The 16,170-nt window shown below is 40.3% G+C and overlaps 1 protein-coding gene across 1 annotated transcript in view; it reads left to right on the top strand.

Moving 5' to 3' along the window:
- The first annotated feature begins 1,256 nt into the window (after positions 1 to 1,256).
- LOC5571309 (sentrin-specific protease 1) overlaps positions 1,257 to 16,170 on the top strand; it is a 51,356-nt gene continuing 36,442 nt past the window's right edge. Inside the window, exons 1-2 of the mRNA XM_001653574.2 lie at positions 1,257 to 1,837; positions 11,251 to 11,345. Coding sequence (XP_001653624.2) covers positions 1,773 to 1,837; positions 11,251 to 11,345 — 160 coding nt within the window. The 5' untranslated portion in view covers positions 1,257 to 1,772. The remainder of the gene's footprint in view (positions 1,838 to 11,250; positions 11,346 to 16,170) is intronic.

The following is a 16,170-nucleotide window of genomic DNA, read 5'->3' as shown; positions in this document are numbered from 1 at the left end:
TCTAATGGTTCGGAATCCCTTACAGCAAATTAAGAATAACAGAAACAGCTGTTCTATCTGTTTGAAGTATGACATTTTGTTTTGATTGACGCCTTCACTAATACTATCATACGCTGTCAAAATATTGCACCGAAACCGTTCTATTTTCCGGTGTCAATTGTTACACTCGCGCGGTGCACCGTCGGGAATAATCGAAAACGACATAAGAAAGATTCGCGGAAGCTGACATTTCTGTCAAAGTGTGAGCCAATCGAGTAGCGAGAACTGTCAAAGCGTGAGCCAAACGAAAACGCATTATGTTTGTTTTGAACTTTTCTTGAAGAGTAATGTAAACCGCTTGAAATTATTTCGGTGAAAGTTAGTTTTGCATAGAGCAAAATATATGAAATATTGTCCTTTTTAGAATTTTTGTCAATGCGATATTTAGTTGTTGATTTTTTTCTGATGTTTGTTTGTTTGGAAATGCAGCTCAAAGATCTATAACGAAACAGCATACATTTTTTAGCTATGAGGAAGTCATGTCCGTGTTACAATATTATTCTCGACGCCGAGCAAATTCAGCACTGCTGGTCTGTTGCCAAATCATTCAATTTTTCTTCCGCTTATCTCTCATATAAAGCTAAGTATGCTGTTTCGCTCAAGAAAAGTAAAGAAATTCCTTGACTGAAAGAGTCAAGAAATTTCCTACAGAGAGCCCCCTTTGAAGTGACATTTCTTCTCAACTGCGTATTGCGATCAGAAAAAAGTGATTTTCTTGACCATTTCTTGGGAGAAATTTTCCACGCATCGAGATAGGCGATTCCTTTTCTTGTCAGTAGCAAACCGGCCTTAAAGCTAAGTATGCTGTTCCGCTCAAGAAAAGTAAAAATTTCTGCGCAAGAAATGGTCAAGAAATTTTCTACAGTGAGCTCAATTTGAAATGACATTTCTTTCCAACTGCGTACTGCGATCAAAGAAAAATGCTTTCCTTGACCATTTCTTGCAAGAAATTTCCCACGCATCGAGATAGGCGATTACTTTTCTTGTCAGTAGCAAACCTACCTTAAAGGATAAATGTACTCTGCATTCTCAGCTCTGCATGAGTTCTGTTGTTCTTAATTTTGGCACCCAGTTCTTTTGAGATGACATCGTTACATTGTAACGCGAACATCACGATATCGCCCATCTCTGTTTTGCCGCTCTTTTGACAAGTTTGACATCACTTGGGTTGCCAGCGCGCACCTTTTGATCCCTTTATCTGTCATCCTCTCGGTCTCGGGCGCACGAAGCTTCGCCGCATCGGAAAATTTCCCCTTTGGCTTTGGCAAAAATTGAAAACCTTTTCGCGTCGTCTGGCTCGTCATCAGCTTTTCGGAGAGCGTTTCCTTTTTTCGGTTTTTTGAGTGCTCTACAGTGTTAAATTCCGGGTTATTTTATCGGCATTTCGGTGTTTGTGCGTCGGGTAATGCGATCACGGTAAAATCGGCGCCGGTGGAATTCTACGAAACCGAAAAACGCTCTTGCAAAGTGGAAGTGACAGGCTGATCTGGGCAGACAGTATAAGAAGAATAAAAAGTGTGTCCCGTTTTTCTCGGACCCCACAAAACACTTTGTCACCGAAAATTATTCACATAACCGGAGTGTGGCGGGTTTGGCCGATTCGTTGCCGGAACTTTCTTGGCCGTTTTTTCGAGTAGTTGTGGCAAGTCTATCTATCTATATGAGTGCATCCGTCTGGCCAATCTTCCGGACGTATTTCATCTTCCCCTGAATCCTGCTGAAGGCGTTCCGGCATGTCTGTGACATCGCTGCTGTCCCGCATCAAAGAGTTCGTGGTCGAAGGTCGAAAGCGAAAAAGGTAAGAAAAGAACTCCGTTCTAGAGGCCGCTTCTCGATGGGGACTAAGGGGACGTGCAAATTTTGTGGGGCTCAGCGGTTCCCAAACGAAGGTCGAACGCATCATCCAACTGACTTGATTTTATTGGTAGGACATTTCTAGACTGAAAAATGAATTGAAGGGACTGTTGTCACATTAATTTGATGCAGTGTCCGTTCGATTTTGGGAACACGTTCAAAATTTCATGCAACCAAAATCGATCGGTCATTTTGCGGTGCATTTTTCAAACACAATGATAGTTACAGATTATCGTGAATTGAATTAAAAATGTATAGGGAAAGTGTGCCAGTTATGGCCATAGTGGTTCCCAATTTGGCCATATGGGAAATTTTGATAACTTTCATATTTTAAATATTTTTGAATGTTTTAACATCAAGATATATCTTAAATCTAACTGCTACAGCACATAAAAATTTTCAAAATTTGAAGACATTAAGGCGAAGTAGGCCGTCATTGGAATTTGTACGCGTCGTTGATGATTGTTGTTAAGGGGGCAGGATCCGTCATTGATTTCGGAATTTTCAAAAGCAGTTTTTTCGTTCAAAATCAAGAAAATTTACAGGAAAATGTGTCCACTGTATTCTGTTTCCCTACCGAAATACAGTGAACACATTTTCATCGAATATTTTTTAGTTTTGAACAGAAAAACTGCTTTTCAAGTTTCGATGATGACTATGATTACGATGACGGAGCGTTGATCGTTAAATCAAGTCACAATTTTGAGTTAAAGAAAATCGATTGGTATTGCACTGGCGCAACTGAAAAAGTATCAGCATACTTTCTGCACGTCTGTGCTTATCGTGATACATTTCCGGATCAATATGAACTATGCGGACTGAGATTTTTCACTTTGAGATTGCGAGCAGCAGTGTCAACAAGGCTGCCAAAACGAATGACGGGCTACTTAGCCTTAAAGTAATCCACGGGCCCCGACAGACCGTTATTATGTAAAAAAAATGTCCATCAAATCTGAGCACAGGGCTCGATTCCTGAGGTCATTCTGCACCTCTGGGCCAATTAAAAAAAAAATCCCTGAGAGGAATCTCGAGATATCTTGATTTGAAGATTTTTACTCAAAAATTATATATAATCCATATTGAAATTTTGCAATAGCACTGAAAAAACCTACAAAAACGCTCAAAAAGTTGGCCAAACTGTTCTCAACTAGTATACAATTGTTACCGTTGTTACAAATAGAAATATTTACAACTGGCTGTAAGTTAAGCTGTAAGAGTGGTTCAAGTATATTTTCACATGGTTTAAACCTGGGAGGGAGGCACCGATACTACACACGAAATATAAGACAACGTTATTTTGAAATGCAAGATAACTCCAGTATGCCAACAACAATCAAGGCAGGCTTCGAGAAAATCGGTAGTTTCCTTTTGTTGTGCACCTTCGATCTTTCCTGACAAACATGAAAAAAGGGCCACAGTTTTCTATACACTAAATATTCATTTTCATTGGAAAAAGTAGAACGATGCGTTTTTCAATGCTTTATGTTCAATCAGATTAAATGGTGCTCACGTGACATTACTTGCATTATGTGCATGAATTGATTTTTATTCGATTTTTATCACTTTTGAAGAAATACGAAAATGTGTTTTAATCAGTTACGCGCTTTTTTCATGTTAGTCCAATGTTTGAGATCTGGGCTCACAGTGACAGTTCGTGACAGCGGAGGTTTAAACCTGGGAGGGAAAAACCGATACGAAATTTCTGTATGTCATAGTGAGCCGAGATTCTGCTGTCACGAACTGTCACTGTGAGCCCGGATCTTAAGCAATGGACAAACATGGAAAAAGCGCGTAATTGATCAAAACATATTTTTGCATTTCATCAAATGTGACAGAAATTTAAATGCACGGAATGTATGGAAGTATTTTAAGAAACAAAAAATTCAAGTACTGAGTTGCTAACAAAGCCCACAGCTTTGAGCTAACTCTTCGCCAGTAGAGAAGTTAGTGTTCTTCAAAATACGGGACGCTTCGATGGGTAGTGCTTCGTGAGGCTCAAGCAGGACGGTTCGGTTTTGTGTCGTCCGATATATTTTGCTCACGATTTCGCGCGTTTTCGTCGCCGGAGAATTTTTTTTTCCCTGTTTTGGAGCGTCTTGCTGGGTAGTGCTTCGTGAAGGCCAAGCAGGACAGTTCGGTTTTGCGTCGTCCGATAGATTTTGCTCACGGTTTCGCGCGTGTTTTCGTCGCCGGAGATTTTTTTTCCCTGTTCTGGAGCGTCTTGCTGGGTAGGTATTTGGGAAGGCCCAAGCAAGACGGTTTGTTTTCGGACCGCCAAGAAGTTTTGCTGTCAGTGTCAGTTTTGTGTTCAGTCGAGAATGGATTACCAACTGGTGAGTTCGTTTCATGCTTATGATAACACATTTTTTCTTGAAAGCGTAACTTTTATGTAATATCAAAACAAACTTTGTATGGTTCGTCACTATAAGTGTCGGCATTGTGCTATTTTCTTATACAATTTCAATATACATATATTTTTCTCTTTTTGACATTATTAAAAATTATCTTTTGAATTGTTCGACATTGTGAATGTTGACGTATATTTTAAAACTTCTACCATATCGAGACAAAATGCACAGTAATACTCATATGTCATTTTCAAACAAACTATGTATGGTTCGTCACTACAAGTGTCGGCATTATTCCTGTTTCATATAATTTAAAATATATACATGTAATTTTCAGTTTTCGACATTAATAAAAACATCTTTTGAATTGTTCGACATTATAGATGTTGACCTATTTTTTAAAGCTTCTACCAAAAACTTCTCAAGACAAAAATACAAAACTAGCTTTAAATATAAGTCGTATATTTCCCCCTTGCCCATGGATCGCATCACCGACCAGAGGTGACTCCCAGATCTTTTCCTCCCTCACTAATAACACCCTTCCCGTGGTGATTGTGGAGATGCAGAGGTATTCTCGGTCTCTAGAAGCAACAATCATTACACCCTAACATTCCTTCCCCATCCCAACTGACTGTAAGGACATGGCCGGCGCCGTTATTGATCAATAATATTAGATCTGCTAAAATTGCACTTCGAGAGTAAGCGGAAACTCCCATCCCTTATTCATTTGGATCGTAGTGCAATTCTTACCAGTTCCGATCAATCACGGAGTAGCAACCATTGACATGTACAGTCAGTCTATGCTATGCTATGCTTCAAAATACGGGACGCTTCGATGATTATAGTTCCCCGATGGCGTGCTCACTTTTCAACACCTAGTTAATTTTATTTTTGTCACTCCCTTGCGACGCCTAGGGTAAATCATGTATTTTGGACAGGCTACCCGGATATGAACGTACCATTCATTGAATGGTATAAACCATTAATGTACAATATAAAGTTCTTCTTCTTGGTATTACGTCTTCAATTAGGCAGAGCCTGCTTCTCAGCTTAGTGTTCAATGAGCACTCTCATAGTTATTAACTGAAAGGTTTATTTGCCATTCTATGCTCAGGGAAGACTAGGAAATTTTCATTACGAAAAAATCGAACTCAGATACCTTCAACACGGCTTTGCTTGGTAGCCGCGGACTTTACCTCTAGACTAAGAAAGGTCCATGTTGTGGTGATTTACTAGTGTTGTGAAACTGGCAACACAGAACTGAGAATACCTGAGAGCGTAGATATAAGTTTTGTTTGAAAAGAAGGAAAAGTCAGTTGTGTAAATTTGTGCACTAAAATGTAAGTAATTATAAGTTAAATTGTAATACCGTGTACCCCCGCTAATTTGAACGGTACCTCATGCAAACCATCGGGGTTCATTTTTAATTTGAACATCTAGTCACCCTAGAAACGTGTTTCTGGTTACCTCTTTCACTGTTTTGTTTTGATTCTGCGTTCCGTTCCACAGCGTTCCATCTCACTTCACTCCATTCCATGAGCTGAATGACGTTTGAACCATTTTTAATCTGAACGATGTGCAAATTAGCGGGGTACAGATTAAAAAGTGTTCAGATTAAATGTGGTCAAACCTACCCCCGGTATTCGTAATAGTAATAAATATTGAAGCTGCTCAACAATGACTGTTGTCAATAGGTGTTCATTCGCGATAAAGTAATATCCCCAACCAACAAACTTCAATGATTTTAATCATCTGCTGAACAGTTTGTTTTGGAGACTACAATACGTAGCCTCAAATTGTTGGAGGAGCAGGAAAGATTATGGCGCCAGGAATATGAGGAAAAAGAAAGGTGTTTAGAAGAGGAGTTTCAGCGAGAGTTTGCGAAAATTAGAGAAGGCTGTTAAGCTAATAGAGCTGAAATTTGCTTCGAAAAGGAATGAGGTGAAAAAACAATTCGATGCTGAAGACGCTAGTAAAGTAAGGATTCACGAACGGAACAACATCCAAATAATGATGCTAGCGTATCTGCACCATTTTGCAATACCTCCCTATTCAAAGGAATTATCAGGGAATTTCATTCAACCTGGAATGCTCAGGGAATTTCGATCACCACCTTTGAAATTATGTTGAGGCAATAATTCGTGATAGAATATGTTCACGACAAAAGATTATTGCGTCAAAACTCAGAGCAACCATTAGGGTGCCGGTACCAATGGTTGTAATATGGGAGGGAGAAACCGATACAAAATTTCTGTACGTCATAGTGAGCCGGGATTCCGCTGTCACAAACTGTCACTGTGAGCCCAGATCTCAAACATTGGACTAACATGGAAAAAGTGCGTAACTGAATTAAACACATTTTCGCATTTCATCAAAAGTGACAAAAATCGAATGAAAATCAATTCATGCACATAATGCAAGTAATGCCACGTGAGCACCTTTCAATCTGATTGAATATAAAGCATTGAAAAACGCATCGTTCTACTTTATCCAATGAAAATGAATATTTAGTGCACAGAAAACTGTGGCCCTTTTTCCATGTTTGTCAGGAAAAATCGAAAGTACACAACAAAAGAAAACTAGCGATTTTCCCCAAACCTGCCTTGATTGTCGATAGCAAGCTGGAGTTATCTTGCAGTTCAAACAAACGTTGTCTTATATTTCGTGTGTAGTATCTGTGCCTCCCTCCCAGGTTGTAATGTACCAGTAGATTGGACTATGGAATAAACAAACATTTTTCGATAAAAACGACATGTGCTTTTTTTGTGCCTAGATCGTCTCTAGTTTAGTCGATTTGCCAAATTTCAGCTTTTTATTTTATCAAAAAGTCATATAAATAATTAAGTTTATGCAAAACATTTCCTCCCTTGCACCAGTAGTTGCCGTCGTGTTCCAGTAGTGGATCAACGGTTGGAAGCAGTTTTTAAAATGGATGTATAAAAATGAAGAAAAGCCCTAGATATGATCTTTATGCTTCATTCGAAAGATATTAATTGCTGTTCCGAGGGAAAAATGTTAAACCTATGTAAAAATTTACCATTTTGTTTAAAATTCCAGGTATCATTCCCGAACGTCTACTACTGGAGCACTAGCGCAACTACTGGAACACGTGTACCAATAGTGGCTCAAGCGATTTTATGTTAAAAAAATAGTTTTATTATTCTTTTTATATTTTTCGCATATAGTAGAGGTTGAAATCTTTCAGTTGACGCCAAAAGATCTCTGTTAAGGCTTTTCGTTGTTTTGTTATGATTTTTTATAGCTTAGGTAGTCCACTAATGGCACCGGCACCCTATTTGCTAAAAAATCTCTTCAATCGAAAAAAAAAAATCGGTTGCGCCGCTATTTCAGCTGTTCACTGATGATCCTTTCGAGTATGAAATTTTATCCACTCACACACATAATTGATGTTTTTAATATCTCTATATTTAATCAGCAAATTATTAAAATATCTAGGATTGGTAGTAGATTTCTTTTTAGAAACCATTTTTATGCAAGTATTTAAAAAGTCTCTATTTCTTAAAAAGGTCTATGAAGTCTCTAAAGTATGTTTTTTTTTCTTATATTGCTGTAGTGGTGGTATCACATTTTGGCATTTTTGTGCTTAAAGCCGCGTCATAATTCATATGGCATAAACGCAATAACGTGGAACGATACAGACTGAAGCGGAAACAGCAAACCCGCCTATTCCGGGACAAAAAGCGCCGCCTGGAAGAGGTGGAATGCCAAGAGATGGAGTTGCAGTACCGTTCTCAAGAAACGCGGAAGTTCTATCAGAAGCTCAACACATCCCGCAAAGGCTTCGTGCCGCGAGCCGAGATGTGCTGGGATAAGGATGGGAGCATCTTGACGGACGGACGCGAGGTGATCGAAAGGTGGAAGCAGCACTACGATGAACACCTGAATGGCGCAGAGAACACAGGCACAGAAGGTCAGGACAACGAAGGCGATGGCTACGTCAGCACAGCGGACAGCGGAGACCAACCAGCTCCCACAATGGAGGAAGTTAAGGATGCCATTCAACAGCTCAAGAACAACAAGGTCGCTGGCAAGGATGGTATGGAGCCGAACTCATCAAGATGGGCCCGGACAGGTTGGCCGCTTGTCTGCATCGACTGATAGTCAGAATCTGGGAAACGGAACAACTACCGGAGGAGTGGAAGCAAGGCGTTATATGCCCTATCTACAAAAAGGGCGACAAACTGGAGTGTGAAAATTATCGTGCAATCACCATCCTAAACGCCGCCTACAAAGTGCTATCCCAGATACTCTTCCGTCGTCTATCACCTATAGCAAACGAGTTCGTGGGAAGTTATCAAGCAGGTTTCATCGACGGCCGCTCGACAACGGACCAGATCTTTTCCGTGCGGCAAATCCTCCAGAAATGCCGCGAGTACCAGGTCCCTACGCACCATTTGTTCATCGATTTCAAGGCGGCATACGATAGTATCGACCGCGTAGAGCTATGGAAAATCATGGACGAGAACAGCTTTCCCGGGAAGCTCACAAGATTGATCAGAGCAACGATGGACGGTGTGCAAAACTGCGTGAAGATCTCGGGCGAACACTCCAGTTCGTTCGAGTCTCGAAGGGGACTACGACAGGGCGATGGACTTTCGTGCCTGTTGTTAAATATTGCGCTTGAAGGTGTTATGCGGAGAGCCGGACTTAACAGTCGAGGCACGATTTTCACGAGATCCGAACAATTTGTTTGCTTCGCGGACGACATGGATATTATTCGGAGAAAATTCGAAACGGTGGCAGATTTGTTCACTCGCCTAAAACGCGAAGCAACAAGAGTCGGGCTAATGGTGAATGCGTCGAAAACAAAGTACATGCTAGTTGGCGGAACTGAGCGCGACAGGACCCGCCTAGGAAGCAGTGTTACGATAGACGGAGATACCTTCGAGGTGGTGGACGAGTTCGTCTACCTCGGATCCTTGTTGACGGCTGACAACAATGTTAGTCGGGAAATACGAAGGCGCATCATCAGCGGAAGTCGTGCCTACTATGGGCTCCAGAAGAAACTGCGGTCAAGAAAGATTCACCCCCGCACCAAATGTACGATGTACAAAACGCTCATAAGACCGGTAGTCCTCTATGGACATGAGGCGTGGACTATGCTCGAGGAGGACTTGCAAGCTCTTGGGGTTTTCGAACGCCGAGTGCTAAGGACGATCTTCGGCGGCGTACAGGAGAACGGCGTGTGGCGGCGAAGGATGAACCACGAGCTCGCGCAACTCTACAGCAAACCCAGTATCGTGAAGGTAGCTAAAGCTGGAAGGATACGCTGGGCAGGGCATGTTGCAAGAATGCCGGACAACAACCATGTAAAGATGGTGTTCGCTACGAATCCGGTCGGAACAAGAAGGCGTGGGGCGCAGCGAGCTAGGTGGATTGACCAGGTGCACCAGGACCTGGAGAGCGTGGGTCACAGTCGAGAATGGAGAGAAGCGGCCATGCACCGAGTGAATTGGCGAATTATTGTTGGCGAGGCTTTATCAAGATAATTGATGTAAAGCCAAATAAGTAAGTAAGTAATTAATACTATTGGTGACGATCAGTTTGCCTTTTGCTAACCAGAATGATCCGTAGCCACTCTTACTATTAGCTAGCTAGACACATCGTTATCATGTACGACGTAGGGAATATCACTCTGAGGAAAATGACTAGTAGATTCACTGAGTAGAAATAAGTTTTTTTTATATGGTTTTTACATTGCCATAAAAAGAAATACCTCTTTTGTAACAACGGTATAAATAATCTAATTCCAGCTTCATTTTCGCAAAATTTACAAGTAGAAAGTAGGCGTTGTGGAGCATTGCATTTGACACCGAAAAGTGAATCTTGTAGGAGACTGTTATAGAAGCCTAAGGTAACTTTACTCTTAAATATTCACTATAAAAATGACTATGGAAAGTAAGACGCTGAGATCGATCATTAGGTTTCACCTGCTAGGTTCGAGAAATTGTTGAACAGACAAGGAAAGTGACTTTTTTCTTTAAGGATATATGAACGTAATGACCAATAAATACTTTTAATAATAAAAAATGAAATTAACTAGAACTACTACTAAACATCCTAATTTTGTTAATACTTGACGACAATTGACATTTAAGACTCTAATCTTACGTAAAAGACAGGAGTTATCAGAACAGCACTTAAATGACAAATTATTCAAACCCATTTTGACTAGACAGTATTAGTAATGACACTACTATTTCAAACAAATTCTGATGGAGCTGCTGATTTTCACAATGCTTCCTTTTCTCAGAAGCAAGGGAATATGGGTAATTTCCAAAAAATATCACGTCACAATACTAATAAAAAACAGTGTTCATGTGGGCACCATACCTAGTCCGTCTGAGTATTGGTTTTGGTAGAGGGGAAACTTGGCAAAAGCCAGACCGAGGGTTCAGCCTTGACAAGTTAAACTGTCAGGCAGCTCCAACTGAATACCATACAAAAAAAAATAATCTTCCGGTAGCGCAGTCTTTATTAAGATAAAACGAGTTGCTTATTTGCCTTACACGGGTATCATGTCTTCCTCAGGGAGTAAATATAGTTTTCGGGAGTTATAGTCAGACAAAACATAGGACAAAAAACGGAGGAAGACACCATACTCGTGTCGAAACGTCAGGCTAATAAGTATCCCGTTTTATCCTAGTATGGATTTTTGGGCGTTATCATAAATTACGCATAAATTATTATTCTATGTTTGTCCAAAGGATGTGACCGCAACCAGTAACATCTTTGAGAACCGCTGAAGACGTGTGCATTCGGCGCATGCACGCATTGCCTGCCGGCTTTCCCCATTGGTAACGTTATTTTCATCCGTCCCCTTGCCATCCGTATTCCGATAGACTCGCGATACGTACCTACCTACCAACATTAGACAGATATGATACAGCCGCCAGCCAAACCACCACCCGACCGGCGCGGCGATTTATTAGCCAAAAGAAAACTGAAAAATTTCCCTTTTCTCCGTTATTTTTTTTCCCTTTGACAGCGAGGAACCGTCAGAAGCATCAACAATTACTTTTGCCAAATATCGTCGAATCACGGACGATTTCCCCAAATTCATCTCGACGCCGTTGAGTAATGGTAAGTACGGTTTTGTTTCCTAAATTCTTACTCGGGTGTTTTTTCTTGGGTTGATATAGTGGAATCACAATAAAAAATGGTTAAATCCCAATCATGAACAAATTGCCATCGATAGTGAAGACCGATGATTAATTTACCACTTTTTGTTTGTCTACCCACGCAGTCCAGTTTTTCAATTTCAAGTTTTGCAAAGTGAATCCTTAAAATAGAGTATTCGATCATTCTTCCACATCTGGAGACAAATCGTCTTTACTGAGAGCATTTTGGCACATTTCCACCGATAGTTCATTCCATGATCGTTATGACACCTTCAAATTAAGTAAGCTTTTGAACTTTGGTTTGGACGTTCTTTGCTTTACTTTGCAATGACTACAATAAACAATAATGTAGTATACTCATTATTATTAATATTAGAACACTTTCTACATATTATTCTATTCTTATTTTGGACACTTCGATATACAGGGTTGTCCAAATTTATTGTCAGTGCTCCTATCGGTACTGCTAAGCATGTTTCCAATTTGATGCCTAAGCAAATCAGGTTTCTGATTTCTTTCCGTGAAACTAAAAATCATTACGAACATTATGAGGATAAATAAGTGAGGATTTAATTAAACTTCCAAGGGCTTATATGAGCTCAAATTTTACAATTAAAATTGTCCTTTTTTAAACCATCAGTACACTAAATAGTAAATACAAATTGAAGTGGTAATCATAAAACTTCAGCATGTTCAGAAAACATGCCACGAGGACTGCAAGCAACGGCAAAACGTGGAACGATACAGACTGTAGCGAAAACAGCAAAACGGCTTTTCCTGGAGCAAAAGCGCTGTCCAAAGGTTCCAAAGTGTCAGAACATGTAGTTATTGTACGGTTATCAAAAAACTCGAAAATTGCGCTAGAAGCTCGACGCATCCAAAAAAAAATCCCGTGTCGCGAGCCGTAATATGCGAGGGGTTGGGAGCTTGTTGATGGACGAACGTAGGTTTGTCGAAAGGTAGAAGCAATACTACGAGGAACATCTGAATGATGCAGAGTACATAGGCGCAGAGGATCAACACGCCGTAGGTGACGGAATGTTATTCAACAGGTCTTTGCTGTTGAAGCAAGGATGCTAAGCATGGATGGTGTCGAAGCTGAACTAATTAAAGAGGACCCGGTCAAGAGGTTTGCTTGCTTGGTAGTAGACAGAATCTGAAAGCCGGAGTGTTCCGTGCTGCTATTCGTATTCCAAATCATCATGAGGAAAGACGTTCCTCAAACTCGAAACCAACTATAATAAAAGGTAGACCGGCTACGGCGAACACTGCGCAATGGCGAATTTCCGCAGTTCAACAGAGAACCGGATTTCCAACGATGAAGCTTTCTAGTTAAGATGCGTTTGGATTCGGTTGATGCTCTGATGAGCCTGACGGAGAACGTACCAGAAGTGGCGGAAGAAATACCCAAGTTTGAAGGGACGACTTGTAAGACGAAAGCGCACATCGTAAGTTTTTTGCACAACGGAAATATATTTAGAGGTCTTCCGGGAGAAGTCGACATCAGAGCAGTTCAACCGACTGAAGCTAAAGTAAATCAATCCGACGCGACCACATTTACTGGCATTCAACAAATTGTTTCCGGCAGATGATCCGGCTAGTGCGAAAGTTGACGAAGCTGACCTAAAACTGGTATTCTACTGTTCCAGAAGCTGCCAAATTCCTACGACCCTTTGGCAATGGCGTTGGAAAATGATCACAAGCAAGATTAGAACATCTAAATCGCTTTGCAGAGGCTGTAGGCGAGAGACATCAAGCATCAAGAGCAAAATGGGGAAGAGAATGATATCTAAAAGGCAGCATTTTCGGAGCCAAAACGATAAAACCTTGGGGCTTGGGTAAGTGCCATAGCAGTGGCAAGTGTGAACACTTCAAGTATGACTGGCGGCTAGTGATAAACATGATTATGTAGCAAAGCAGTGGGAAGCGTTAAGTTTTGTGGGTAGCTTGCATGCATAAAAGATGTAGAAAATTCGACTCGAATCAAGTTGAGCAAGGGAAGCATTACCGAGACCCTTCCACAGCGAAAATCGAGTGACGAGGCCCTTGTTAAAGATCCAGTCGGACATATTTATAGTTGTTAGCATCAAGTAATCCATGACGACCTTAGTAACCGAAGTTTGTTAGTTGTAATAATCAATAAAACTTTTCATTCGCTTTCCAACGTTGAACCCTATCAGACGTGTTTTTACTTACGATAGGTTATGGGCCCAGGACATTGGCCGTAACGCATATGTGGATGCGTTGTTCTCAACAAGTCACAAGCTAGCAGAAATCAAGTTCCCCGTAGCCGATGAGTGGTTAGCGTCTCTATTATTGATGGAACTACCCAAGTATTACCGTGAGGGCCCCTAACTCTGCGCAGCTCCTAACTTTGCGCACTTTTACCAAAATCCACCAAAATCTGGTAAAATACTGAATTTTTTGTTTAAATTTGTTTATTCATATATTGCTACAATAGTAATAAAAACGTACGCGAAGAATTTTTTTGACAAACTTACGTTTATTACTTTAATAAAAAATAAAATAGCTTTAAAAATGTTGAAAAACGTCCAAATTGACTGCCCGTTAGCAAAAATGCTGAGGGAGTACATCATCACTTAAGTCATTTGAAGCAAATTAAAGAGAACATATTTCAGATTTTTAGTACGTAGGCACTAGTTTATTTATCGAGCAATCATCACTGGTAAAGTGCAACTTATTTTCTCTTCATTTTCGTATTCTTCTTAAGTGCGCATAGTAAGGAACCATTTTTCAACTATGTTCCTTACTATGCGCAGCAGTTAAAAAACGTTATTTTCAACATACAATCAACCCTCCAGAGGTCGATATTGTAGGGAACCATCGACTTGTCGACACCATCGAGATATGGAATAGAAGTACTTTGGAAAATTGTTTGAGAGGATCATCATAGTAAGGGAAGATTAAAAAATGACGTCCATCATATTTTAAGGATTTCTACACTCCTCCACAATCCTCTGTTGCGAATTTTACAGTACCTATTGCATGCATTGTCACATTTTCGTAGACTCTTTTTCCCTTGAACAATGGACGTAATTTTTAAATGCTCCCTTACCATGCAATAAAATAATTTTGATTTTTTGTATAGTTCCATGAGTCAATATCGAGTAATGAAACATCGAGGTTTAATCGTATTTACTATATAGAAACGCCAATAAAGTACTGTTATTGATCTGTAACAGGAATCGTTCATTAATTACGTCTCGCTTAAGAATTAGTATACCCTTTCGCTCAAACTATTCTTTGTATTTAATAGAAATGTTCGGGTTTGACTTATAACAAACCAAAACCACGTTCTTATTTATTTTCTTCAAACCCGGATCCGACCCGAATTCGAGACAATTATTTAATACCAAACCCGGATCCGAATTGAATAAAAGAAAATTTGGTTTTTATATTTTCTAGTGAAAATACATAAACAGTCAAAGCTAATTTTCCTCTGCACGCCAAGGGTGAACGCAAAAAAGACGTAGTTTGTACCCTTTTTGTATGTTGGTTTAGATTTTAGAAAACTAAGTTAATTACATGTTTTGGAAATCATATGATGATTTCGAGTATTTTGGGAGTTGCACTTCAGTAACAGTAATTATAATGGATTAAATTATAGATAAAATTTACTTCACTTAGTAAACTTCTATGTTAGAGACATTCCACGCTCCACTGGGGATGTAAAGCCGTATAATGCAAGAAAATGAAGATTGATGCAGAGTTTAAATGCTAGTAATGCTTTTAGTAAAATACTTCAACTGTTATAAAGAATTTATCGAGTGCGCAGAGTTAGGAACCTAAATGCGCAGAATAAGGAGCATTGCAAAAATGAGTGCGCAAAGTTAGGAACACGAACACCTTTGAGAAAAATTTGAAATTTGCAATAAAAATTATTACTTAGTGAAGCTTTTATATTTTTTCCTCATACATAAGATCAATGAGTATTTGCTCCCTAAATTTCAGAGTATTGTGTTTTGTTTTCAATTAATTACAGCTGTTTGAAATTTGAAAAGCCTTAAGTGCGCAGAGTATGGGGCCTTCACGGTATGCTCCGATGGTGATGGGTTTAGAAGCGTCTGGACAAGCTTTGAAGGCAGATGCAGTGAAACAGAAAATCCTGCAAGACGTTAAGGTGAAACATGGACCACATTCCTTGCTGTGCGCTTGAACAAGCCAGTTCAGTTTTTGGCAGTCGGTAGCTTTTTGGTTTTTTCTTCCACCGCCCAGATAGCCGTAGCGGTAAACGCGCAGCTATTCAGCATGACCATGCTGAGGGTCGTGGGTTCGAATCCCACTGGTCGAGGATCTTTTCGTAAAGGAAATTTTCTCGATTCCCAGGGCATAGAGTATCTTCGTACCTGCCACACGATATACACATGCAAAAATGGTCAATTGGCATAGAAAGCTCTCAGTTAATAACTGTGGAAGTGCTCATAAGAACACTAAGCTGAGAAGCAGGCTTTGTCCCAGTTGGGACGTAACGCCAGAAAGAAGAAGAAGAAGCCCGTGTGGTTTTTACCAGTGCTGTATTGTACCGTAGTGCTTTAAACCGCGCATCGTGAAGGAAGCGAACCAGATTGGCAAGGGTCAACTGGTATCGTGCCACGAGAAGATATTGTCACCATCATCCCCCGGTGATTGGATCCCCCGTTTGCATCAGCAGCGAAAACGACGACACGTTTTTTCTGCCTACCTACGGTGTAGAAGACCAGCTGCGGTCATCGAACGGGAACGGATAAGTATCAATTGTATACCTACTCCACATCCTTTTGAATTGC

This window comes from Aedes aegypti, chromosome 1 (assembly GCF_002204515.2).
Source record: "Aedes aegypti strain LVP_AGWG chromosome 1, AaegL5.0 Primary Assembly, whole genome shotgun sequence".
NCBI classification, from domain to species: Eukaryota; Metazoa; Arthropoda; class Insecta; order Diptera; family Culicidae; genus Aedes; species Aedes aegypti.
The sequence above is the reverse complement of the archived record's forward strand: the minus strand, read 5'-3'. Positions and strand labels throughout refer to the sequence as shown.